Source organism: Neltuma alba, unplaced genomic scaffold (genome assembly GCF_004799145.2).
Source record: "Neltuma alba isolate B1F8T4 unplaced genomic scaffold, ASM479914v2 tig00012192_pilon, whole genome shotgun sequence".
In the NCBI taxonomy this organism is placed as follows: domain Eukaryota; kingdom Viridiplantae; phylum Streptophyta; class Magnoliopsida; order Fabales; family Fabaceae; genus Neltuma; species Neltuma alba.
This window is the reverse complement of record NW_021636732.1, coordinates 575783-600949: the sequence shown is the minus strand read 5'-3', so window position 1 is coordinate 600949 and position 25167 is coordinate 575783. Positions and strand designations below refer to the sequence as shown.

Below are 25167 nucleotides of genomic sequence, written 5' to 3'. Positions count from 1 at the left end.
ACTGGAAACTAGACGGCAAACCATTTTTAAAACGAAGTATCGGTATGACAATTTTTTATGGGTTCAAGATGATGAATGATACCCAAATGTCGCTACTTTTTGCCGAGAAAAAGTTGGACGGTGATATTTGCTGAAAGTTTCAAGTTTGTACAAATTAAATGGAAGTAAATCACATCATGTTACAGTAGGATGAGTAGCCAGGGAGATGAAACTATCCGAAGATGAAGCCTGATTAATGTTCCAAATGCTCGATTACAGAACATGACATACAGACCCAAACATAAAAAAATATTGTTCACTTGCCTAATCTGCATCCATTTCTTCAAGAGCTGCCTTGGCTGCCGCCTTCGCTTCTTCCAAAAGATCATCTGGGACCTGCGTATCAATATAATGACATTAATCCTGGGAACATGGTATCCTAATACACTTCCAACATTGGCTAATAGATTTAATTCCATGCCCAAAATCGGAGCCTCTGCACCTGAGTGCATGTGTCCCTAATATCTCAATCCAGGAGAAACAAAAAATATTAACAGCTATATCATTTAACAATCAACTCGTTTGCCAGCAGATGATAAAGAAAATGAAACAAAGATGCTGCAGATATATTATTTATGGATGCGTTTGTTTTATGTGTTGCATGATCACGCCCACACCCTTGTACAAAAGCAGGGTATTTACCTTCACATGTTGGCGGTTTGATTCATCACATACCCAGCTCATTTCAAGTTCAAAGTCTTTATCCTTGGCCTCATCATGAACTCCGTAAATACTGCTTGCCACCAAAAACAAACAATTTTGTAAATAATAATTTTAGTGCATAGGGTGTCATGGTTAGATTAAATCCTCCCCCCTTCCCCTGGCAAGAACGAAAGAACCCAATATGTCAGCTTTAAACCCCTACCGACCCCGCAAAAAAGATCATCATCATCATCATCATCATCATGCATTTTGAATGCCAAAAAGTAGGGGGAAATTTCTTACAACTTGTTTGGCATATAAAATGAAAAAGGCATGAAACAGAAAGCAGAACAAAAAAAGTATTTTGAGGATGAAAAATGATGTCTTTATTCTAAAAAGATAAGAAGCGAGATAAGATAAAAACCATTGAACAGGAAAGAAAAGAGGATCCAATTGCTCTCCCTCTACCGAACAGGCTGTAGCTTAACTGGCAAGACAGAATGAAACTCAAACACTCCAGCACCTTAAAACTCTTGCATTCCAGAAACTATAAAAGTTAATGATAACTACCATTACTTTAGATTAGTAGTGGTCAATGCCTCAATGGTACCATTCCCTTTAATGGATGAAAATTTTAATCTAGTTGCTTTCATGTTTTCGCAGCCTCAATGTGTATTAAAAACCTAAAACTTACATATTGCTTATGTGTACACCAATGACAACAACAAAAAACTTCATCCCACTAGGTGGGGTCAACATACTACTTTTTAATTCCATAAATCATGCTAAAAAAAATCTCAAAAAAAATCTATTGTCAATCAACACATTAGATATGCCACATCTATCCCATTATTCTCTGACAAGGCAAAAGCCTTATATTCCCTTTACTGCTCAATTTTTACAACATTTTGAATCTGTAATTATGACTGTGATATCTGGCACGCCAATCCACACTTTAAATGTAAAACAATAAATATATAAAACAAGGCAAGGACAACAAAACGTGAAATTTACCGAGTCTTGTGTCTAAAATATGTCCAAACAAATTGCCATATAAAATTACAGCCAATAATCAAGCTACTTACATCTTGGCTACCTCAACAACCCCCTGGCGGCAACTCATTTCAGAAAGCTTCAACTTCTCAATCTCTCTGCCAAAGGCATTAAGCAGAACAATTTAAAACCATATTGCTACAACTGGCATCTCAATATTACAATACCAACAAAAGCATTTTAAGACAAAAATTACAGCCAGTACAACAGTTTTATCTTGAAGATTTCTAATAAACTAAAAGGTCTTATGATTCTCACAACTTCACAGAAGAATTCCCAATGTATTTCAGCAACTTTGCAAAATTTTAAACCACAAGATTTGATGTTTCATCACCTCCAAAGTATTATTGTATTGGTACAGCATCATATTAATGATTACTACAAAATTATAAAACTGATCTCACTTACGTTTTAGCAGCCTGCCTGCCCTTCCCAATTGCTGCACCAAAATACCTCTAAACAAATACCAAAACACAATCAGTTCAAAGATACAAACGAAACTGATAAAAAATAATTTGAACAAACATGCTAACTATTGCAAAGCCATGACATAGCCATAACAAATATAAACTCACATAGGAAACACCAGATGGTTCGATCACGTGCAATTGTGGTCCATCTCTGTCATAACCACCTAGTATGACACCACATCCAAAAGGTCTGCAAAAACAATATAGTTCTTTCAATACAATGAACCATTGAGGATAAAAAGTTGAAGGTTATCATTGACAGTTAATCAGATCTTGTTTAACCTGAGCCACCAGTATAGCGTACAAAGGTGCACATAACTAGCCACACGTTCCGCAAGTTCCTTGACGGGAATTTGCTCACCATAAACACTGAAAGGAAAAACTGAATGAACATATTTTCTTTTCATAAGTTGAACCAACAAACATTTAATAATACCTCACAACTCTCAAAGTACAACATCGTCATAGTTTTCGTTCACTAGTTAATCAAGACAATCTGCCTTTAGTCTTTAAACATCAATGTTTAACATTAAAAAGAAAATAATATCAGTTTACACCTTAGTACATAAAGATACTAAGCAAATGTTTGTTCCACTCAAAATGTTTACTCAGTTATTTCTAATTATACTCAGTTCAGTACCAATCAACAGAAATGCAATTGCATCTTTCTCCATAGAAAAGGCAGTCTAAGCATTGAAAATCACAAGCATTGAAGCATATATGCCAAAACTAGCGGTGCAATTTATGAAGACATCCATTAAAACACTGAACAATACAATATACTCCCTCATTTCACCCATAACTTTGACTTCTTTCATGATAGAGTATATCAACATATTCCAGATGAAAAATTAATGGACATGTTTAAATGCAGACAATGATATCCACAAGTCTTTCTGTCAATTTATAGGACAGGAAAAACTAGGTAGGTATCACCTCACTGGCTTCACGATGGAATCTATAACTTATCCCAGAAAAAGTTTTGCTGGCTATTTCATTAAGGGCAGATAAGCAACAGTAGTGAAAATTGCCATCTAATACTCAAAATGAGAACTAATAACTAAGCTGAATTACACTATATAGTGATTCAATCAGTCCATTTATCATGTCAATGACTTATCAAGAGAAAACAGGGAAAGTATTGAATCAGTCAGAATGCATAAAAAAATGTGAAAATAGAGAAATCAAGGTACAATCTTCAATGTTGCAAGGAGCACAGTGCAAAACCTTTCATAGTTAGTTGCCTCTGACTTAGCCCTGGCAACAATTTGCCTCCCATCAGCTGCTAATCCTGCCACCGCCTGAAATTGGAATAATATTATGAACACAGATATTCAAATATAAGGATGATCAAAATTTTTTGGAGAAAAAAAGATTACTGTTTTCTTGAGCAATTATGCATTGGCCCAATGCTATATCCTAGTTATAATGACATGCCAGTTACATGAGTGCATTGCACCATATCAAAACAAGAAATTCTCCACAATTGCTTTTTTGTGACTTCCAATTACTCCCAAAGAGCAGAAATGAAACACAGCACACCCCAAAATCACAGTTAACAGTTATTTGTAGTATGAGGATAGGAATATAAAATTAAGTGCTATGATTATGAACCCGCAAGACCAACTTAATATGAACAATAATTCGCAGAAACACTAAAAGAACTCCATTTAAAACACTACAAGAACTCCAGTTAAGTAGTTTTAACCCCCAACCTTTATTCTAAAAAAGCATGAGTTTATGTGCATTCTTGGGAATTTGTTGTGAAGGTGCAAACTTGGACCCCACCCTCTTCAGGAAGTGCAGCTTCAAGCGTCGCATCAAAGAGTTTTGTGTTTTTGTGGAAAAGGGTGGGTATAAGTAGACATTGAAGCTGTTTGGATACCACTTGCTCTGGTGTTTTTAACCTTTAGTTTTAGTCCCAACAAAATCCAGTTCCAGTATATGCTACTTATCTAACAGAACTTCATTTTCTTCAATCACCATAACACACTCAACTATCACCATTTCTTTCAGCCATCTCTAGTGCTATGCAAGCTCAATCAGCCATCATCTAAAGAATCAAGGATTCTACCAATTCTCACACCACTTCACATGCTAGTCGAGGCCATCCTTAAATAAGAAGACATATAATAGAGGTCTCTTTCAGGTATGCACTCCATGGTTATTGCACCATTAAAAAGATTAAAAGGAACAAATAACAAGATGTGCAAAAACAGAACAGTCAGAACTAAAAGTAAATAGCACAGTACCATGCCCGAGTGGCGATGAACAGAGTGTATTCTTCTATTGGAACCAGGCAGCATCATCTTGGATGGAATAAGTTTCTCGACCCCCTAAAATTACGTTAACGTTGTAAAACAGAATAATACATAGATGCTGAAATCATGAGACCAACACGTTTATAAAATGCCTACCATCACAATTCCGTCCTTGCATTTGATACCAACAACAGTCCTGTAACAAAAGTTTCGAGAGTAAGATCCCAAATTTCTAGAATCGAACAAATCATGTTCTAGGCATCGGCAAAACCAGGAAAAAAAACCATCGTATTTACTTCTGAATGTCCAGTAACATGCATAAAAAGAAAAATCAAACAGTAGTGGAAGCAGCAGCCGTGTACCCGCTGTTGTCGACAGCTTTGGCGGCATACTCGATCTGGAAAACTCGGCCATCGGGCGAGAAAGTAGTGACTGAAAGATCATAACCTGTACCGATGCTACTCATGCTTCCCGGCGATCAATTGGCACTAAATCTTCGTCCCGATCGAAGTTCACTATGAGTCTCCCCGGGAGCCCTACAAGAGCATAGAAATAAGAGAGGTATTGCCTTTCTCCTCAAGAAAAATGGCGAAAAGTTTTTTTTTTTTTTTGGGCACGACACAAATTTTATGTGCTTTTACTCCCACTAAATTTAAAATTTTTTTATTTTTTACTGACATAAGCGGGACAATTAATTATTAATTAATTAAATCTATTTGTCATAACCAATCAAGCACACTACAATTTATCGATATTTCCTAAACAATCAACGGTTAAAAACTGGTGGCAAAAAAATCAACGGTTGAAAAACACACATGGTCCGTCAATCTCCTTTTTTTTTTTCGAATGAAAGAAGGATTTTATTAAAAACAGATATTTACAACAGGGGCAAGAAGCAGTAACGGCTTTGATGTTTTAAAAAAAATAAATCAGCCTAAGCGCAAGATCAATCTTTTTTTCTTTAACCAAGAGAAAACAATCATTCTCCACTAACTGGCTAAAACAAGATACAATCTTCATCAATCAACATTGAGATTTTTTAACCCCAGATAAAGAGACGCAGCCTAGAAACACAGTGCCACACATCTGGAAGACAAGCTTTGATGTTTCTGCTGCTGTTAATAACTTGATATAACGGCTTAATTCGTCTTGTATGATTAAAAAAATTGGTTTTGATCTCAAGTATAACACATATTTTTTTAATTTATTAATTTTTTAAAATTATCTTTAGTCATACTTTCTGAATAATAATTAAATAGGAGAGATATGAAGGGCATTAAAAAAAGATAATAATGGTACTTTATAAAAAATGTTATATTTATGCAAAAAAAAATGTTATATTTATCATAATTATTTAAATTACTTAAATTTTTAATCTAATTAAATTAATTAATACAGAGATATATAAATTATATGAAAATTATAATCATAACGAAAAAAAATTTCCTTAGTCCAAACAAAACCTTCTTGAGCTTTTCCGCCCTCCCCTGTAAATTCCATTTTTTTTCGCGGGTCCATCTCAGTTGTGAAAAATATGATTTCGGCCATTGTCTCCCCTGAAAATTCGAACTCCTAGAGATTAGATTCCCGGTGTCCTCCATTGACCGTGCTCGTGGGTCTACCGTCTGCATGCCTCCATGCCCACGGCAATACCCACAAGGTGACAGACAGCGTATCGAAATGGCCATGTAGGGTGGGGTTCGATCGGAGCGGAGGAGAGAATCATCTCCCACAGAATTCCTAGCTCCTAGTAGCAGAAGAGGATGGGAAGGGCTCGGCTGCTTGTTTCAGATTTCCTTATGTCTTTCATGTGGGTATGGTCTGGGGTTCTAATTAAGGTATTCGTCTTCAGATATTTGGGGTTGAGTCACCTGACCCTTCTTGAGGCTCTGAAGATGACGCTTTCCATTATAAACATGTTCTTTTTTGCATTGTTGGGAAAATGGACCCATGGCGGTGCCTACAATCCTCTCACAGTTTTAGCCGGTGCCGTTTCTGGGGATTTCAGCAATTTCCTTTTCTGCGTTGGCGCTAGAATTCCTACTCAGGTCAGCTTTTTATTGGGGTTTGTCTATCTAGCTCGGGGATGTGAAGATGATAATATGAGGGAAGGACCTGTGTAGTGTAGGTTTTCTGAAATTAATTAAGGCAATGTATCTGCAAGTATAAAATTGTATCAATTCATTACTGCTAGCATGCTTGCCATTATAATTGGATCATCTTTGATTGAAGCATTCTAGAGCTGATTAACAGAGATTTAATCAAACCTTATTAGTTCGAGTGAATGCTTGATGTATGGATGCCTTTTTGGCAAAGTCCCTTCTTTGTTGGTGTTTGATGTGTGCTCTCAGGATTTGAAATTTCCTGTTTGATTGTATGTTACTATTAGACAGTTGTGGCGGGCTAAAAAGTAGAAAACTATGGGTCGTGGATTGAAGGCTCTTATTCCGACACTTCTCTTTCCTTCTTTGTATGCATTTAATATATGCCTTCAGCGCCAGTCCTGGATTGAAGGCTATTATTCCGAATTTCTGATATTTTCTTGGTTTTGTCATTTTCAGGTGTTTGGATCTATTACTGGGGTTAGGTTCATAATTGCCACAATTCCTGAAGTAGGACGAGGACCGCGTTTGAGCACTGACATTCATCGAGGTGCTTTGACAGAAGGATTACTAACATTTGCAATTGTCATCATCTCACTTGGGCTTGCCTCAAAACTTCCTGGAAGTTTCTACAGGAAGACTTGGATTTCCAGCATTTCCAAGCTAACACTTAATATATTTGGCGCTGATCTAACTGGTGGTGTTATGAACCCAGCCTCTGTGAGTACTTTTTTCCTCCTCCATCTGTCTGTTACGTTCTGCAGAGAACTTCAACTACTGAAATCATTGAAAGAAAGACAAAACCCAATTCAGGCATATTTTAATGTATCAGTTATCAAATTTTAACAATTAAATTGACTGTTTTCATATAGTTTGACCTATTATGATGTGAGTTTCTAGAAGTTGTTCTCCACAAGCTCTATTTTTATTGGGGGTCCTGATAGTAAATTCCTAAGAAAGTTTCTCAGAATGTAATCCTGGAAAAATTACATTTGTTTGCTTCCTTTTTTTTTTTTTTTTTTAGTTGTCATCTGCACTTTGTTGGATCTCCTCAGGCTAACTTTGTTGGATCTCCTCAGGTAATGGGATGGGCCTACAATCGAGGGGATCATATTACCAAAGAGCACATCCTTGTATACTGGCTTGCCCCCGTAAAGGCAACTTTACTTGCAGTGTGGGTATTCAAATTACTAGTTAAGCCTGCAACACAAGAGGAAACCAGCACCAAGACTAAATCAGATTGATGAAACCTTATCCAGTGCTAATTCTCTGATTGCTTCTGGCTTTCAATTAACATACTTAAAGATTTGAGATTCTGTTGTGTATATGCATTCATCAGGTGGCTAACACGTGATCATCGTTCCATATGATTTGTAGTATAAATGATGCGTGCTCATTTGTAAGTGTCGTTATGGCTATGAGCCCTGCCATTTCTCTGACCGTATCAACTTAAGCCCTTGTACATTATTGTGCTTGCATAATGCGTATGAGCTTGTGTTCGTGGGTTTACTTGTTAAGCATGTCTTTGGATGTTTACATCAGCACTAACAAAGAAGCAGAGAATCCCTTTGACTATGAAAAATACACAAGTAAACTTCACATGAAAAAAAAAGGGGGGGGCAAAAAAAAAAAAAGCTAAGTTAGTGAAAAGTACTTGAGTAAACTTTACGCGGAAAAAGGGTTAAGGGCAAAAAGAAAATACTCGAGAATGATATTCTCCACTGTTTTGTCCTCCTTACTCTCTTCACCGAGAGATTAAGTTGGTACTGTTGGTGGTACAGGCACTCCGTACCGTTAATAGAGAACATTCTTAAATCCTGAACTCAAGGTGGAAGAAGAGAAAAGCAAAACAAGAACAGTATTGTCGTAAACTTATCCGAACAACATGGATCCATTATCTTGAACTCAAGGTGGCATTTACGGCTTACAACTAACACTCGTCGAACCTTTAGAGTAACTTTGTGCAAGTTCAGCCTCTGCAGTACAACATTGATGGCACCAATGAACTTGCGTTTGGCCTATTTGGATCCAATCATAAGGCACTGATTGCTGTAGAAAGCTTGGCTTGTAGCTTAAGTTTGGCTATTTCTTTTATCAGCTTCCTTAACTGAACTTGTTTCGTCCACTTCAGTGGACCTTTGAGCGGATTTTCTGCATTCATCTTCAGCATGGGGGATTTGCCCAGATTCTGCCAGTTCATGTTCATTTGAAATGCTTTCCAAATTTATCGCCGAGGTATCAAAGCTTTGTGCTGCGTCTTTCACATCTTCTTCAACACTGTAGAATGGATCAAAAGAAGATCGTCCCTCTAGATCTGCAAATTTCATATCATCCTCCAGTTTATCAAAATCAAAATTCTGCAAAATTTCAGGGATTGGGAAACCACCATCCTCGGCACGCATAGATCCTCCTAATTCAATGTCAATCTTCTCCTTTAGGTTCATACTTCCCTCAATATTTGGAATCACAGAACCAGCCATCACAGGTTCATCTACCAGCACAAATGATCGGAAGTCGTTCTCCGAAAAGGGTATTTTGGAGCAAAGTGTTTCCTTAAAATTTCTCAGAATTCCCTTATTGTATGGATTTTCCTTCTTATCATATTGATAACGAAAGTTCTCATAAGTTGTCTGTATGAAATCAAAAATTAAATGCATAATTAGGATTGACAACAGCATCTATCGTTTTGGGGGGGGGGGGGGGACATACGCACAAGACTGACAATAATCTAGTTATTATAATCAACATGAAAAGAAGCAGATCCTATCTGTAATGTAACTAAATGAAAGCTGACTTAAGATAAGCACAAAAATATGATAAAAAGAAACGATCATGGTTCAGCTTAACTCTCTGAAAACAGAATTATAACTATAGCATTGTGCGTTCATGGAATCAACTATATTGTATGGACAGGCTCACCATGAAGACAGCATTAATGATCGAGTAAATACCATGCAATCACATCCATTGTTAAAGCTTAAAATAATTGAACTTTCAGAGGCCGCAACGAAACCTCGCTAACTCGGAAAGGAGAAAATGATAAACGAGAATAAACAGGTATCGGTCAAGTTGCTAAGACATCTTAATTTAAAATGCTGCTAATTGTTACTCCATGCGATACATAAAATGGCCGTAGCCATAGCAGTATAGACTTTACGCTTCCAACTAACTGAATTAGCCAAACAAGCAAGCCATAGCAAAAATTATTCCTCTAGCACCTGAACAATAAATTGAGATGGATCAAGCATCTTAAGTGATTGGAGTATTGGACCTTATTTACATTTTGAGTAAGATGGTCACCTGATTTGTGCAAATGAGGTACAAATGGAAAGCTGTGAGGCCCCCAACAAACCAGACTGCTATGAAACAGTATATTATGAGAAAATCTGACACATAGTCTTGTGTTATTGCCTTCACAAGGTTAACACCACTCAGGGCAAGATTGATCCAAGAAAACACAAAGACATATATGCACAAAATGGTTGACGTTGAAATAAACATGAAGAAGAACCGATAGTTTCTCTGCAGTTACAAAAACATAGTCAACTATTAGTCTAATAATGACGGTAGTCAACTGTTAGTCTAGTAATGATAATCACTCAAATAAATTCAGATAATTAGGAGCGTATATTTTTTAAAATATTTTTTATTAGTTTGCAAATGGCATAAAAATGCAACATTGTACTTCAATGATTCTAAACTTAGGTCCTCTGCATTTCTTCCCTAGCTGCACAGGGTAAATTTGGAGAGTGCTGTGGGGGTCCAGTTCAAAACGTTGTTTAGCTTCATTTTTTGCAGGATAGTGAACTTACTATTCCAATGCACTGACCAACCCAGGGGCAGTGATGATCAAATCTCTGGACACAGTTGTTACAAATGGAACAATGAGAACAACGAGGCGGGCGGTAAAGCAAGCATGTGTCGCAGAACTTCACTTTAACTGTGTGGCCATTAACTGTTACATCTCTAGTACGAGGCAGTTTTAGTTGAGGGGTTGTACCATTAATCCATTCCATGGAAGGGGTAGGCAAATCAAAGGCTTCATCTGACTCCGGGGGCCTTGTATTCCTGGGGACAATTCCCGGATCTCTTCCAGAGGTCAGGAAGAGGAATACTAAGTCCTGCATGCGAGTTTTGCATGGTATAAGCTTTTACTTTCAAATTAAGAAAGGAGGTCTCATCATAAGCTAGAAGGAAATGGTAAAATGCCAAGGATCAAAGGTAATTCAATAATGAGCAAGAGAATGAAATATTGCCACGATGTTTATAGAGTCAACAGAAAAAGGTGGAGATCGGAATTCGAAGATAGGGAGGGAGGAAGGGGTAAGCAAGTAGGCAAAAAGAAAAACAGATTATCATGGGATGATAACTTATTCCAGTAAATTCCAAAAGCTGTCAGTCTAAAGGCGGATGTAATGAGAACTTACCAAACTAGTGAGAATTAAGCATGTAGTCAATACGGAATACTGATATGCATCACCGGGGTTCTTAGTATCTTTAATATTAATATATATCTTCACACAAAATGCAATTGCAGGTCCAGCAACTAGTAGTGTGGTGAGAAATAAGGAAGCTACATCAGGGCCAAAGACAATTCTGCCACCACAAAAAAATCTCTGGAAGAAAGGCAAGAGAAAGCTAAATCAGTGAAGTAGGACATATACAATATTGCTTCTGAACGTCCATCGTAGTTCAATAATATACATTGCGTGTACTCCATTTACCATAACTACATCAATGTTTTCAGATGGAAGATGTTTTCAAGTTCAAAATATACATAACCATGCCATAAACTAGGAAAATGATATGCGATCGGAGGAAAACTAAGTGAAGACTTCAAATTTAACTGGCACCCAAACTACTTTAAAATATAACAACACCATGGATTCACAATTAACATCGTGAATATTAATTTATTAAAAAGGCTTTATATGTTAGTCAAGAATCACTGTTGCATAATCAGTCAACTATCTTTTACTTTCCCAGGAAATGGGACTCGTATTAACACACCAGTGCTTTCCAATCAGATCGATAAGTTGTGTTCGTAATCCATTACTCTACTGCGAGAAAAGAAAGTTGACGTCTTGGCGAGGGGAGTCCAAAAAATGCAGTATTCTCATTATAATGAAATTAAAAAAGAAAGAGACAAGAAGCAACAAATCAACACAAAAAGCAGAACAAAACAAAAGGCATAGAAAAAACTCACGTTACTCCCCCTCCATACTTGGTAAAGCCTCTTGCGTTTCACGTTCTGGGCCATACTGCCAGAAGGAGTAGAAGGCCCCATCTGCCGATTCCTGCTCTCAACCTAAACTAACTTCTCCCAACACAAAACACATGTCGAATTCCAATCATCCAGCTTTGAAACAAGAAGCCGTCAGAGACGTTCAAATTCTTTTCGCAGCTGTCGAATCAGTGTACTTGAGAATCAACAATAAAATTGACAATGCAGATAAGAGAGAAGAAAAGGACGGTGTGGGATCAAAATCGAGAAGGCGAGCAAGGAAATATTCTTGGAGAAAGATGATGTACGCACACAAGACGAACTTTGGTTGTCCCTTTCTGTCCAGGAAAGGTGATGGCAGCTTGGAGGATAATTGGGCGGGCGGACGTTCCAATTCTCGTGGGGTTCACGCGCTTCGTGATTCCCTCATTCCCGCTGGTCCTAGTCTGATTCTGTTTACAAAAACGACATGTTAGTAATGTATAGTGGGGCGGCACAACCTGGCCCTTTTTATTTTTCTAACCATTACGTGCTCGCACAAACTCAACTCTGTTATTTTTTCCCCGTCACGCACAAATTAAAAAGTGTTTAAATAAAAATTAAATCATAGTTTTAAAAATAATTTTATAATACATAAAGTAAGTATATGGAAAGAATTCTGCTTTTAAAAAGTGTTTTTACTTTTTAGAGGCATACAAACACCCCTCAATTCAATTCGACTTTGACGCGTTTTTTTTTTAATTTCTGGCTGTTTTTATTTTTATATTTTACTAAACAAAAACCACTTCATATGTTTATATTATATATTTAAAATTATTTGAGGAATATAAATATTCTTCAAAATTAATTTGATAAATTAAATTAATCGTTTAAGGATGTAAAGTATTATATTTCTTGTATCTGGATATAGGGTTATAAAAAATTTTTATCTTTCAAATTTGTCCTCATTTTGGTTTTGGTCCCTTAAATTTTTTTTATTTAAAATATTGGTCCCTATAATATAATAAAAATCTAGACCATTTTTCTCTTAAAGAGGCTAGAACATGTGGTTTGAAATTTGAGGAACTATAACTAAAATGAGGACAAATTTAAAAAATTAAAGATTATATTAATCCTTATATATATTATTAATTTTGGAGGTTCTTTTTCATTTGAAGTTTTTATGTGAAAAATTTTTGAAATTTGTATTCTAATTTTAAATGAAAAGTTTCAAAAAATAAAAATTTCTTTTTTTTTTGCTAAAGCACAGGTATCTTCTATTGGAGACAATCTTGTTTGAAGCACTGTCGGGGCACTAAATGTGAACACTCTCTTAGTGGGGATTTGAACCTTGTTCGTTACATTATGAGGAATTAACTTCTTCTGCTAGACTCAACCCTATTGCTAAATAAAAATCTCTTTTATTACACTTGGACGAATCTAAAATGATTGTTGTAGTTTGGCCCCAAAAAAAAAGATTGTTGTTGATAGCCGCACGGCAAGTCTATAATAAACTGGAATGGGGAGGTATATGTTATTATTATTTAAATAAATTTAAAAGCTCATGGTTCATAATTTTCATTATCCTGAGACAGCTTATATCCTGCTGTCCAATAATACTATGTTTATTAATGCCAAAAAAGATAATCTCTAGTTTATGTATGTGTGTGGTTTAATAGAGATAGTTTATCAACAAGAACTTGACAGCTTTGCATATTTATGCCTTGTCTTACCTCACGGTAGGTCACAATTACATACTTCACATTTATTTAACAAATTTGTCAAAATTGTTTTTTAATATTTACGTTTCAATTTTTTTAATTTGCGTATTAAATTTGTAATGATTAATGGACAGGCGTCTTGTGGCAATTTAACAAAACACAGAGATGCTGCTTAAATATTTTGACCCCAAAAAAAAAAAAGATGCACCCTGAAGCGTGGCTGGCATTTGGCAGTATTAACCGGGCTGCAGTGGTCGACAACAATGCTGAGCACCGGAAATATCATTACATCACATGTATTAAAATGTATTGTAAAATGTACTGAATAAAAAATCTAGTTCTCTTATGGGTGCCAAAAAAAATTCTGAAAAAAAGCTGAAATCTGATAATTACACAAAACTATTGTAATTTAAAAGTTGTGTTTTAATATCTTACTGTTGACTGCTGAGAATTGGACAGCAAAATAAAAGAAATAATATTCGACAACGATAATAATAGTAGTAATAGTAATAATAATTGTCTAAACGTCGTCCTTAACTACAAGAAACATGACAGCTCAGTTGAAAAAAAAAAAAATCAAAACTATTTGTGTTCGTTTAAAATAAAAGGATTAGATTTTATCTTTAAAAAAAAACTTTTTCAAGATCATTGATTTTTTTTTAAAAAAAAAAACCTTCGTCGAGCTTGTATCCTAGAAATAAATGTTTTCTTGATTAAGCTGAGCGGTGAATTGCATATTAACGGATCAGAATCACTAGTCATTAGACATCTTTTTTGTCTCCTCTTCCTGTCCTTTGCATTCAATGGAGGCTAATGGGTAGAACCCATGAACAAGAACCACACGCATGGAGATCACCCACAAATATATTACCTTAAAAAAGGGACAGCCTAAACCCATGCATATATATATATATATATATATTATTCGTAACAACAAAATCTCAATTCAAAAATATATAAAATCTGATGGGGGTTTAAAATTTGTAATAAGCTTGAATTAAAAAAATATGAACATTAGGCATCTAAGAAAAATAATCAATGTAAAATTTTGATCATTTCAAATTCAGACATCCAGAATTTGAACAAGCATAAGAGTTTATGAGATGGACACATTCGAATATCTTCTTTGCAATGGCTTCATTGTTTCGTACGTAGTTTAATTAATTTTCTTGATAGATGATGACGACGAACCAAACTCTGAAGAAGAATATGGAGTCTTTGTAACCAGTTCATTGATAACTCTTTCATTATTTCGATCAAAATATTATTGTTGGTTCGTTGTGAAGTTTGTTTTTGACTGTTATATACTGCAGCATTTGGGAAAAAAATTCTTATATAAACTCAACTGAACAAAAAGAGGAACAACATTGTCCACATATCAAGTAGTAGTTTTTTGTCCTTCTCGAAAACCCCATTCTCAACATGCAGGTGGGAATGCTTTTCATAGGTTTGGTTCTGATCTACCAAAATACTGTAAACAGAATCTATATTTTCCTTGATATCCAAACTACAAAGACAAGCGAGAGCTGAAGTTTCTTCCCAGAGAACCCAGGAAGAGGTAGACCATGCATCATAGTTGTAGCTCTCGCATGTCCCGCAATGTCATGAGTTGGATGAGCCAATTTACAGTAACTTGTCAATCTTAAGCTTTCATGCAGAGGACAGAGGAATGAATGACTTCGCTATCATGTAGACTTTTCATCTCATTCTCTATTCATAACCATATTGTCACCTCACTTATCTGCAAAATCTGAATTCTAAACATTAAAATACACTACCCACAAATCACTTCACGTATGCGCGACTGGACTTGCATCATAAAACGGTGAGGAAGTATTGTCACAGTAAGGTAATCCTACATTGCAACTAGGGAAGAGGAAGAAACCTAGGAAACCTACCCCTTCCCCTTTTTGATGTAAAACCTGAATCTAAATCACTACCTTCGGCTGTACTACAAAGTAAATTTTATGTTAAGAACTGGAAATAGTAATATCAATCACCTTCGATTCTAACTATAAGACCTCGTATATAATCTACAAACGATGTCTTATAAATAAGAATAGAAGAATCTTTTCTTTCTGAAATAAAAATAATTTGTTCTTTGAGACAAAAGAAAACAAAGCACAAAACAATCATTCCAATGAGAAACTGGTTCATTAGTTATGATAACAATCTAACGAGTTGATTATTGAATAGTTGGACCTCAGCGTTAGTTCTTAGAATTGTTGAATGCATGAGTTAGTCTCCACTCTGAAAATCACAAACTCACTGCTCGCTAGTTTCCAACATTCTTGGCCACTTGACGCAACAACTAGTGGACAATAATTTTTTATTTTTATTGTTTTTAGGAACTCATGCTCACTAAATTTCGAGAGCTCAAGGCAATTAGGCCTACCAGCACAAACTTAGGAGCTATTAATCAGAAGGAGACAATTCAGGAGTAATTCCTTCATCCTCATGAAACAGGAAATTATATTTATCAGGATTCAGGATAAGTCCTTTAGTTTATATGCTATAACAATTTCAGCAAATTGATCTTGGACTGCTCTTGTGTTGCAGCAATCAATGCGAGAAACCAATTTGAAAAGGATTTTACAAGTTATGGATCATTACCAGAAAACATCCCAATTTCTCATTAATAATTGACTGTTTAGAAGAATATATACATTAGTGCTCCCCAGAGGGCATTGCTACAGACAGAAGCAAACGTCAAAATGCTACCTTTGTCTTTGAAGAACCCAGCTATGTAATATGCAGGAGCTACTGGTCCCGTTTATCATGTCCAGCATCTACTCCTACTTTGGAATTCCATCGTGAATTTTTTGATTCTTGATCAGCATGAACGAAAATGCTAAATGTCGCTTCTTTATCTTTTGCCTTCTTCAAATTGTCAATGTCATTGTAATCCAAATCTTGTAAAATACTTGGAAGTCTCCTGTCACCATCCTTGCCACTCTTTGTTCCCGTGTCCATGTTAAATTTTTGTTTTGAGTTCATAAAGCTTTTTCCAAGATCTGAAGTAACGGATTCACTTTCTGTATCTTCTTCTGTAACCCAAGCTCTGAAATTGATCGCTGAAGGTGGAATCTTTGAAAGGGACAGTTCTAAAAAGTTCTTGATTATTCCCCGTCTATATGGGTTTTCCTTCTGATCATAGCGGTACCGGAAATTCTCATAAGTTGTCTATAAACAAGAAAGAAACACCAAATGCCAACAACACATGAGAATAATATAGATTGTGGGTCTCAACAGTCAAGACTCAAGACATGTATAATAGGGTCGAATTTGAGAATTACGTATACAATGAACACCAGAGGCAAAAGTAATAGAACACAGAAGTGACAGAACATGTGTCCAAGAACAAGTATAGAAGCGTCTTTCATACCTCGATAAATCTTCCTTGGAAAATAGCAAGAAGTTTAATCAATAATTTATCTCTATTTCGTGGACTATTGTTATGGTTCTATGGTTTATGTCCCACCGCATATGATATAATAGCAGACATTCAAAAGAAAATAGTCACCAAACCACAAGGTCTAGCTTAGCTGAAAATTTGTGTTTTCTTCTTTTTTAAATCAGCACATTAACAATTTTTTCCCTCTCGAATCGGACTACAGTAGAGAACAGACAAGGATGATCAGATGCATGCGTCGAAATAATAGCAGCCATTAGAGGAAAGAAGACCCAAAACAGAAGGAGGAGCAAGAAGAATACCTGGTTGGTAGAGATCAAATAAAGATGGAAAACTGTAAGCCCGCCCACAAACCAGATGACTATGAAGCAATATACAATAAGAATAATTGATATAGCATCGTGTGCCATGTTGTGCCCAAACTTGCCCTTCTTCCGACCGATGTTAATCCAAGAAAAAACAAATACATATATACACAGCAAGGTTGTTGATGATATGAACAAAAAGAAGAAGGGATAGTTTCGCTGCAACAACATGAAGAGGAGAATCAGTTTGTTTTTTTGGCCTGAAGAGGAGAATCAGTATTATGAGAAATAACAAACTGCAAACAGAAGAAACAAAAGAGACTAATTGAGTTATCTAGCCATATCTAAGACTACTTCTGAACCCATGCTCAAGAATTGCTGATTAAAAAAAAAAAAAAAACTTTCCTTTTTTCTTTGGGGAAAACTGGCAGGAAAAGAAGTAGTGCAGATGAACAGATGGATACGAAAAGAAGTTCTTTCTTATATACAACAAAGCTATAAGTGAGGGCAAAGAATTAACCAGCACAAGCTATAAGACGGATAAAATAAAAAATTACAGGAGGAAAACAAAAGCGACCTTTTCTTTTTGTTTTTAAAAAAGTAATGTTCCTAAATAGCATTAAATTTGAATTCGATGAGATTGAGGGTGGGCTTTGGATAACTTACAGCTGCAATACACTGACCAACCCATGGGCAATGGTGATCAAATTTCTGTACACAGTTGTTGCAGATGGAGCAATGTGATGCCCGCGGTGGACGATACAGCAAGCAAGTATCACAGAACTTCACTTTCACTGTATGGCCATTGACCTTCACATCCTTCATTCTAGGTAATTTCAGACTGTTGGAATTATAATTTAACCACTCCATAGATGCTGAATTTATGTCAAGAGCTTCATCTGCTTCAAGTATACGTGAATTTCTGGGGATAATTCCTGGATCTCTACAAGAAGTCAAGGACAAAAAAGTAAAAGCCTGCATCATGCATTCAAATGTCAGATTCACATATCAAGGGTAGGCAATGTACGCATTATTGCCAAGAAAATTTCCTAGTTTTACCAACCAAAAATGTGAGAACCAGTCCTCCAATCAGTACAGGACGACTAAAGTGAGGATCATCTCTAAAAGTTAAAAGCATTCTTATGCAGAACAACAGTGCAGGACCTCCAATCATGAATGTTGTTAGAAAAAGAGACTTTGCATCTCGACCAAAGACTAATCGCCCCCCACATAGAAATTTCTGACAAGGATAATTAAGAGAAGCTTCATCAGAAACTGCCCATATAATATCATATCGGCATGTTAATTAAAGAAAAAGAAAGTTCATCGACTTGCAAATCATCAATGTCATCAACATCAATATAATAAGAAATCTACAACAAATTGCACTGTTCATAAAAATAATTCCTTCCGTGTCTGCTAGCTGCATTCTTAAACATCATTCGTGCCATGAGGAGGAAACCAATTCAATTTCAAAGGAGAGATAGAGGACTAAAAAAGGTACATTGTTTCCCTTCCAAACTTGGTAGAGCCTCCTGGGTTTAGGCTTCGAAGGTTCAACAGCCACGGCCAAAGGATCGGAGGGAGAGTGGCTGTTGCGGCTACTCATAACGGCAAAAATTCCCAGACGACGGCCAGATCGTTGTGATTGTGCAATGATCTCCTTTCTTTCGCAAAAACCCACACCACTTGCGTTGTTGGGAATGGGCGGGTTTTCGTTTCCCCCCGCGGGTCAGCGAATGAAATGAGATCAATTGGCCATAGCTTTGGGAATTTTCTTTTCTTCTTAATTTACATTCCTCTCATTCTTACAAATCTCAGCCACCCCCTCTGGTTATCTCTCATCTCCGTCTCTCTCTCCCTAAAGAAACCAGCACCAGTCCTGGCGCCTTCCTGTTCCCACCGCTTTTTTAGCGGGCACAACTATTTTAGAAATCAACTCAGAAAGTTTTCTAAAACCATATCAAAGATTCTTTTTACTGACTCTTATTCTTCTTCCCCCTCATCACCACGGTTTTGTTCGTTTTCCACATTAGCTGTTCATTAATCATTATATGCTTAACGTTGTCCGCTCCTCGTTGATGGTTTCTCGTCCTGAAGCCAATATCACGGTCCTGATCTGTTAAACAGGTTCTGTTAAACAGCTTTTGTTTGGGGTTTTCATTTTATTTTATATAAGTAGAATCTAAATATTGTTCGTATCCCTTTTGGTCTTTTACTAATTATTTTTTAGATTCTGATAATTTTTTACATTGAAAAATAATCATTAGTGTTTACTTAAAAAGCACTATTATTATTTTTGCTTTCTATGACTTTTTATTTAATTGATTAATAACGTAATACTACGATTGTTATTCACAACGAAAAAGAGAAGTTTACTGTTGCTAATCAAGGATGAATAAAATTAGAAAGATAGACGTAATAAGATTTTTCTAAAAAAGTATCTATTGCATTTTTAGTATTAATTAGCTGATTATTCAACAATGTTACTTTTTATTATTGTTTAAATAAAAACATTTTACCCTGTTATTATTTGCTTTTCATTAGAAGCTTTACTTACCAAACCTCCAATAATCAATTTGAATCTTCCAATTAAAAAAGAGAGGAAAATATTAGTTTTATTTATTCCTGACAACAAAAACAAATCACAATCCCAAGTCCATCCTCACACTTCACAGCTCTTCTTCAGAAAAACCTAAAAGCATCCCAGCGGAGGAAGAGATACAGCATTACACATGATTTGTGTCCTGAAAGAGTTTAAATTTACAACCTCTAAGTAATATTAATGAACAACCTGATCTTTCTTGTTCCAATTCGCTGGCGTTGTCTGGGGGGGAAAAGCTGGTCTATGCATGAACTAAGTATGAACTCAAATATTACATCTTCCTGTTCCAGCTGAAAAAGACGACAACGGCTTGGGAGAGATTCTCCTTTTATTCTCTCCATTTTCGTTTTCTTCTTCTCGGGTCTTCCTTCTTTCTGAAGCAGTATATTTCAATCTCTCCTTTATGATCTTAGTTTAGCTTCTTCTCTGGTCTATGCATGAACTAAGTATATTTGAACGCATCCAGTTTAGTTTTAGTTCCTGCTTGCGCCATTTTGTTGTGGAAGGTCAAGGAAAGGGAAAGTACCAATACCTAATAAACAAGATAGTCAATACAGAAACTAAAAGACAAACCATTTCCATACTTAAAAAAGCTTCCATATCAGAAAATCAGTAGATATGCAATCAACAAAAATATCCCCTGCATTTCACCGATCCACAACGGCATTCCTTTTTCTTGTGGCTCTCTGTGAGGGGCTGAACTATCCCATAATCATAAGTTAACTCTGTCATAGGAGGGATGTGCCTGATTGCATGAAAAGCAACGTGGAAATCAGACTGATCTGTATTTGTGCGTAAAATGGGACGCCAGAACACATTTGGAGAGCAACTATGGTTCATGAAGCGAGCGACATTTCCATTATTTCTCGCAGTTATATAGAGTGAATCTGGAATCTTAGTTGCTTGAGTGTCACCAGGAAAGATTTCCAGTTGCTGATAACAGCGTGTAGTGTCAAAAACATAATAATCATCGTCATTTTCACCACCAAGTTCCTCAACTCTGGCATTGTCTATGACTTCTCCTACATACTCACATATAAAAGTTCCTGCACGAATAGGATCCCAGGATCTTAGACCCCACCCTTTATCCTTAGTCTTGAAAACCTCCAAACGAAGTTTCAATCCACCTTGTGAAATTCGGTTTCGACAACTAGGAGGGCACTGGCAAGAAGGACCACACTCATAGATCACAGACTTCAGGTCCGTGAGTACCCCATTTGCAGAATATGGCAGACAGCCCCCATTTTTTTGAATGCAAGTACAGCTCAAATTACTGGGCAGGCATCCACCAATGCAGTTACAACCAGTAGATGGTTCCGCAGGATTTGTTGGTTTCAGATTCTTAAGAGTATTACAGTAAGTGAAACATGCGGGATCCTTCTCATCATCAACACCATTTACAAGACAAACAGGTAAATTTTCTGCTCCAGAAGTAAGATCAGGCAATATAAGCCCGGATCTCAAGGTAGACTTGTCAGCCCATTGCTGAATTGCTTTCCATATCATATATCCTTCAGGCTGCCCAGGCAACCTGACTAATCTATACTTAAACACATTGAAACCTGATTTTCCCTTCTCCACCCAAGATTCTTGGATCTTGTAAAGACCATCATAGACATATACCTTTGTTCTGGAATTCATAGACTCCTTTAGACCCCTTGTGACTCTTACTTCATTACCTCGATGCAGACTCTTTTCTAATGCAAGATTCCCCCTTTCAAGCTTCTGATCACTCTTTTCTTTACTCTGGCAAGCCCCACCTTGGCCACTGTAAATCAGCACATCCCCATCATCAACATTATCTTCATATCCTCCAGATGATATGACGCTGATTGCTAATGGCTCGTCCTCCTGACTAACTTTGACGCCCATGTAATCAATTCCAGACATGGATGGAGCATGCAATCCCACCACGCATAATTCCATTCTGAAATAAAAAATATCTCCAACTTGAACACCAGGTACAGTTCCAACACGTCTCTCTTTATTAGTCCTAAGCCCTTTGCTCAACATAACAGTTCCTGCTCTTAAATCAGATCGCTTCACGACTACTCCATCCCCTTCTTTTGCCTCTTCAATTTGTGCGATCTTTCTTCTCAGTATTTCATATATCATTAGTGTATATGCAACTGAGTCCTTCCCACTGTCAGGTTGATGTAATGTATCCAAAACTAAAGGATTGATTGATTTGAGAATATCATCAACCACCTTATCTTCATCGACATCAGCTGACGCAGAACCACCATCCTGCTTTCCCTTCTTCTTCTTCTTCGCCTGGGAGCTGCTTCCTTCTCTTTCACCTCCATGCATCTCATTTGTAGAAGATGGTGTTCTAATTGTACTGATTGGAACTGCTCTCGGTATCTGGTTTTGTGGGTTTTGATGAGAGAGCGTCTGGGAGTCCAGCGAGGAGAAGAATGGATAGAAAGGAGCCATCCCAGGTGGAGAAATAGAAACAAGAGGAGAGCCAACATGAGGTGTTGAAGATGAAGAAAGGTTCGGTCGTGAAGGGAAAACAGGAACAAGAGCTCGCAATGGCTTCACATTCAAAACCATGGACTTGTCATCTGAGCTGGGTGCCGGATGAATAGAGTCTTGATCCCATTCCATATCTGTGTTTTGCAGCAGCAGAAATACTCTCTTCTATAATATTTCCTCCCCAAGTTTAATATTCATACATCTCTGTGCACAAAAAAAGGAAAGGCATGCAAGCAAACATTAAAGAGCGCAAAAATGGGGGGAAAAAAAAACGTATTACCAACATGAATGGCGAAAATTAAAGCAGAAAAGTGCAAGCAAAGCAATTGGAATATGCATGCACAAGCCATGGAATTTTCTGAATAACCGGCCACGATGAAAATCATAAACATGAACGACAAGATAACAAGTGAGAAAGCTATCCGAGAGAATAATGGAAAATGGATTGAAATTAGAGAGAGCACGTAAACTTCATCTTTAGAATTTGAAAGAGAGACGAAGGTGCGTTAACAGATCTGAGAGTATAATATGTGGTATGAAACCGAGTGGGGATATAAATTCCGTAACATTTGTGAAAGAGTAAAATTAGAAGGACATAGCCAAAGAGTAATGAAGCGTGCCTGAAATGGGTTTTGGCAGATGTTGTTTCCAAGTTTCAACTCGTACGTCGGAGTTCATTCATGTATCTTTCCCAAACCGTTCTGTGCGTGATGAGGATTCATGGGAGAGTGAACGTGTGTTTTCTCGCATCAAGTGAAAATTGAGGAGAGAAAAATAAGGAGAAGTAAGGTCATTTTTATTGATTATTAACAATAATCATTTATCGATGTAGATTTTATGCAATTTTATCAATCTCCTTTTTTATTTCTGTAATTTCACTCATAGTGAAAGTCGTTAGTTTTGGTGGCGTCTCATACGAAGAATAGCTAGGGGATTTTGAGTGAGTTAATTTTTTTGTTTTTTGGGTCAACGTTGAATAATGATGAGTAATAATGAGTTTAGGTTCCCTCGATTAATGAGTCGCACTGACAAAAAAAAACAAAAGAAAAATGGACTTGATAGGAAAAAAAAAATGGAAGGACATAATTTATAGGATGAAAAAAAAAAAGAGAATGCTTCGAAAGTAATTCTTATTTTTGTGCTTAATAGAATTAAATGATGATAAAAAAAGTATAAAATATATATAGTAAACTTATATGCTCATAATCTAATTAAGGCTAATATATATATAGTAAACTTACATGCTCATAATCTAATTAAGGCTGGCATGCATATAAAATTTATTAAACCTCACTGTTCACAACAATTCTTTAAAATTTTACATGATGCAAAAAAAAAAAAGTTGTTTTCTCTATTTCAAAATGCATAGAAAAATCCACTCAAAATAAAGAGATGTTGTACATTATAAACCCCGGACGTGTTTTTTTTTTTTTCATAATGTTAGATTCCAATTTTCAACTAATTAAAACAAATTGCTGAAAAATCAACAAAACTGTTGCTTGGGTCTTGCCAGCATTTTTTTTTTAAAAGCACAGATATTTTCTTACTAAAGACCAGATACTAAACATAAGCATTTCTCCTAATAAAAATTTAAATCTTACTTCGTCTCATCATGTTTCCCAGCTTTAACAAATCTATTGCTAGTGTGTGATAGAATGGGCCAAGTAATGCATAAAACCTACTAAGAATAGACTCATAAGCCCACTTGGGGAATAAAGGAGCTTTGTTTGCCATGAAGGAGAGATGAATTCAGCTGCGAAAATGACAGTAAGTCAGGCTAAAATGATAACAGAAAGAATGAAGCGCGGTGCGCAAAATCTCTGCAATTGGGAATGGTCAAATATTGTATTCTTACATTTCAGGCCAACAAAAAAAGTGTTGTGTTCTTGCTTGCAATGACGGCGCCTCAGAAATCGCCCCTTGAAATTTGAAGAAAAAAACACCAACCTCACATTGCAGGCTCCATATTTAGAAAACAAAACCACATAAGTGAAGGAATCGGATGATTCCAATTCCAAATACTCAAATAATCAATAATCAATAATATTCCTCCGGTCCTTATTATAAGACCCAATTTGACTTTTTATTTGGTTCTAATTATAAGACCCAATCCATTTTCTCTCTTATATTTATGCATTTTTTCTAAGATAATCCTTCTAATAATGATAGTTTTAGCCAATATACTTAATTAGCAAGGATATTTTAGGAATAACAACACTTATTTATTATAAATAACCAACTTAACTTACTTCCTTAATCTCCTCAAATAAGTCAATTGGGTCTTATAATTAGGACCGGAGGAGTAACAATAATACCGGCACCATGGCTTGATAACAACTGATCGCAAAATTATCGGCCTGTATAATTATTTGGTCCGATCACAATCCAGCTGTGATCGAATTATTTCATCATAAATATATTAATGTATATATTTGTGGTTTTATATATAATTATACTATATAAAAATAAGGGGAAAAATCAACTTTTACCAGTTTATGAATGGTTTATCAATTTTGATTATTTTTTGACTAATATTCAATTGCGCCGAACCCGAAAATGTTACCAAAAGAAAAATAATTCATTCTTACCATTTCCATCGGTGAATTTGGCCAATTTATCTCCCTTCTATATATCAATATTCTTTTTTTTAAAACAATATTCTACAGAAAGCTTTATATATAGATATCAAGTAATTTTCCAAAAATGTTTACGGAAGTGTTTGGATGAAATCAAAATCATGGTTTTAAAAATATTTTTACAGTATATAAAATAAATATGTAAAGGGATTTATTTTGATTTACGAAAAAATATTTCTGAAATTTTTTTTTTCAGATGTCCAAATACACCTTACATAACTTAAGGGATGGTAACAATAT

The 25167-nt window shown here is 36.0% G+C and overlaps 5 protein-coding genes across 5 annotated transcripts; 1 reads left to right on the top strand and 4 right to left on the bottom strand.

Annotated features, from left to right (window-relative positions):
* Window positions 1–76: 76 nt before the first annotated feature.
* On the bottom strand, window positions 77–5040 carry LOC114724607 (proteasome subunit alpha type-3). The gene is made up of 10 exons (XM_028910984.1): window positions 4828–5040; window positions 4622–4661; window positions 4457–4540; window positions 3432–3505; window positions 2487–2573; window positions 2310–2394; window positions 2143–2189; window positions 1767–1832; window positions 682–772; window positions 77–375 (listed from the first exon to the last, which is right to left on the bottom strand). Exons 1-10 carry the CDS (start codon window positions 4929–4931, stop codon window positions 304–306), a joined length of 750 nt encoding a protein of 249 aa, XP_028766817.1. The 5' UTR covers window positions 4932–5040; the 3' UTR covers window positions 77–303.
* A 1188-nt stretch (window positions 5041–6228) lies between these two features.
* LOC114724585 (probable aquaporin SIP2-1) lies at window positions 6229–8084 on the top strand. Its single transcript, XM_028910959.1, has 3 exons — window positions 6229–6513; window positions 7027–7287; window positions 7647–8084. Exons 1-3 carry the CDS (start codon window positions 6229–6231, stop codon window positions 7809–7811), a joined length of 711 nt encoding a protein of 236 aa, XP_028766792.1. The 3' UTR covers window positions 7812–8084.
* A 167-nt stretch (window positions 8085–8251) lies between these two features.
* Window positions 8252–12111, bottom strand: LOC114724515 (probable protein S-acyltransferase 4). The gene is made up of 5 exons (XM_028910864.1): window positions 11774–12111; window positions 10995–11183; window positions 10380–10688; window positions 9868–10089; window positions 8252–9197 (listed from the first exon to the last, which is right to left on the bottom strand). Exons 1-5 carry the CDS (start codon window positions 11852–11854, stop codon window positions 8640–8642), a joined length of 1359 nt encoding a protein of 452 aa, XP_028766697.1. The 5' UTR covers window positions 11855–12111; the 3' UTR covers window positions 8252–8639.
* Window positions 12112–16100: 3989 nt separating this feature from the next.
* Window positions 16101–19194, bottom strand: LOC114724522 (probable protein S-acyltransferase 1). Its single transcript, XM_028910875.1, has 5 exons — window positions 18713–19194; window positions 18272–18448; window positions 17875–18183; window positions 17206–17427; window positions 16101–16674 (listed from the first exon to the last, which is right to left on the bottom strand). Exons 1-5 carry the CDS (start codon window positions 18815–18817, stop codon window positions 16252–16254), a joined length of 1236 nt encoding a protein of 411 aa, XP_028766708.1. The 5' UTR covers window positions 18818–19194; the 3' UTR covers window positions 16101–16251.
* A 945-nt stretch (window positions 19195–20139) lies between these two features.
* LOC114724510 (histone-lysine N-methyltransferase, H3 lysine-9 specific SUVH1-like) lies at window positions 20140–22423 on the bottom strand. The gene is made up of 2 exons (XM_028910860.1): window positions 20398–22423; window positions 20140–20293 (listed from the first exon to the last, which is right to left on the bottom strand). The coding sequence occupies exon 1, from the start codon at window positions 22421–22423 to the stop codon at window positions 20438–20440; it is 1986 nt and encodes a 661-aa protein (XP_028766693.1). The 3' UTR covers window positions 20140–20293; window positions 20398–20437.
* Between the last annotated feature and the right edge of the window lie 2744 nt (window positions 22424–25167).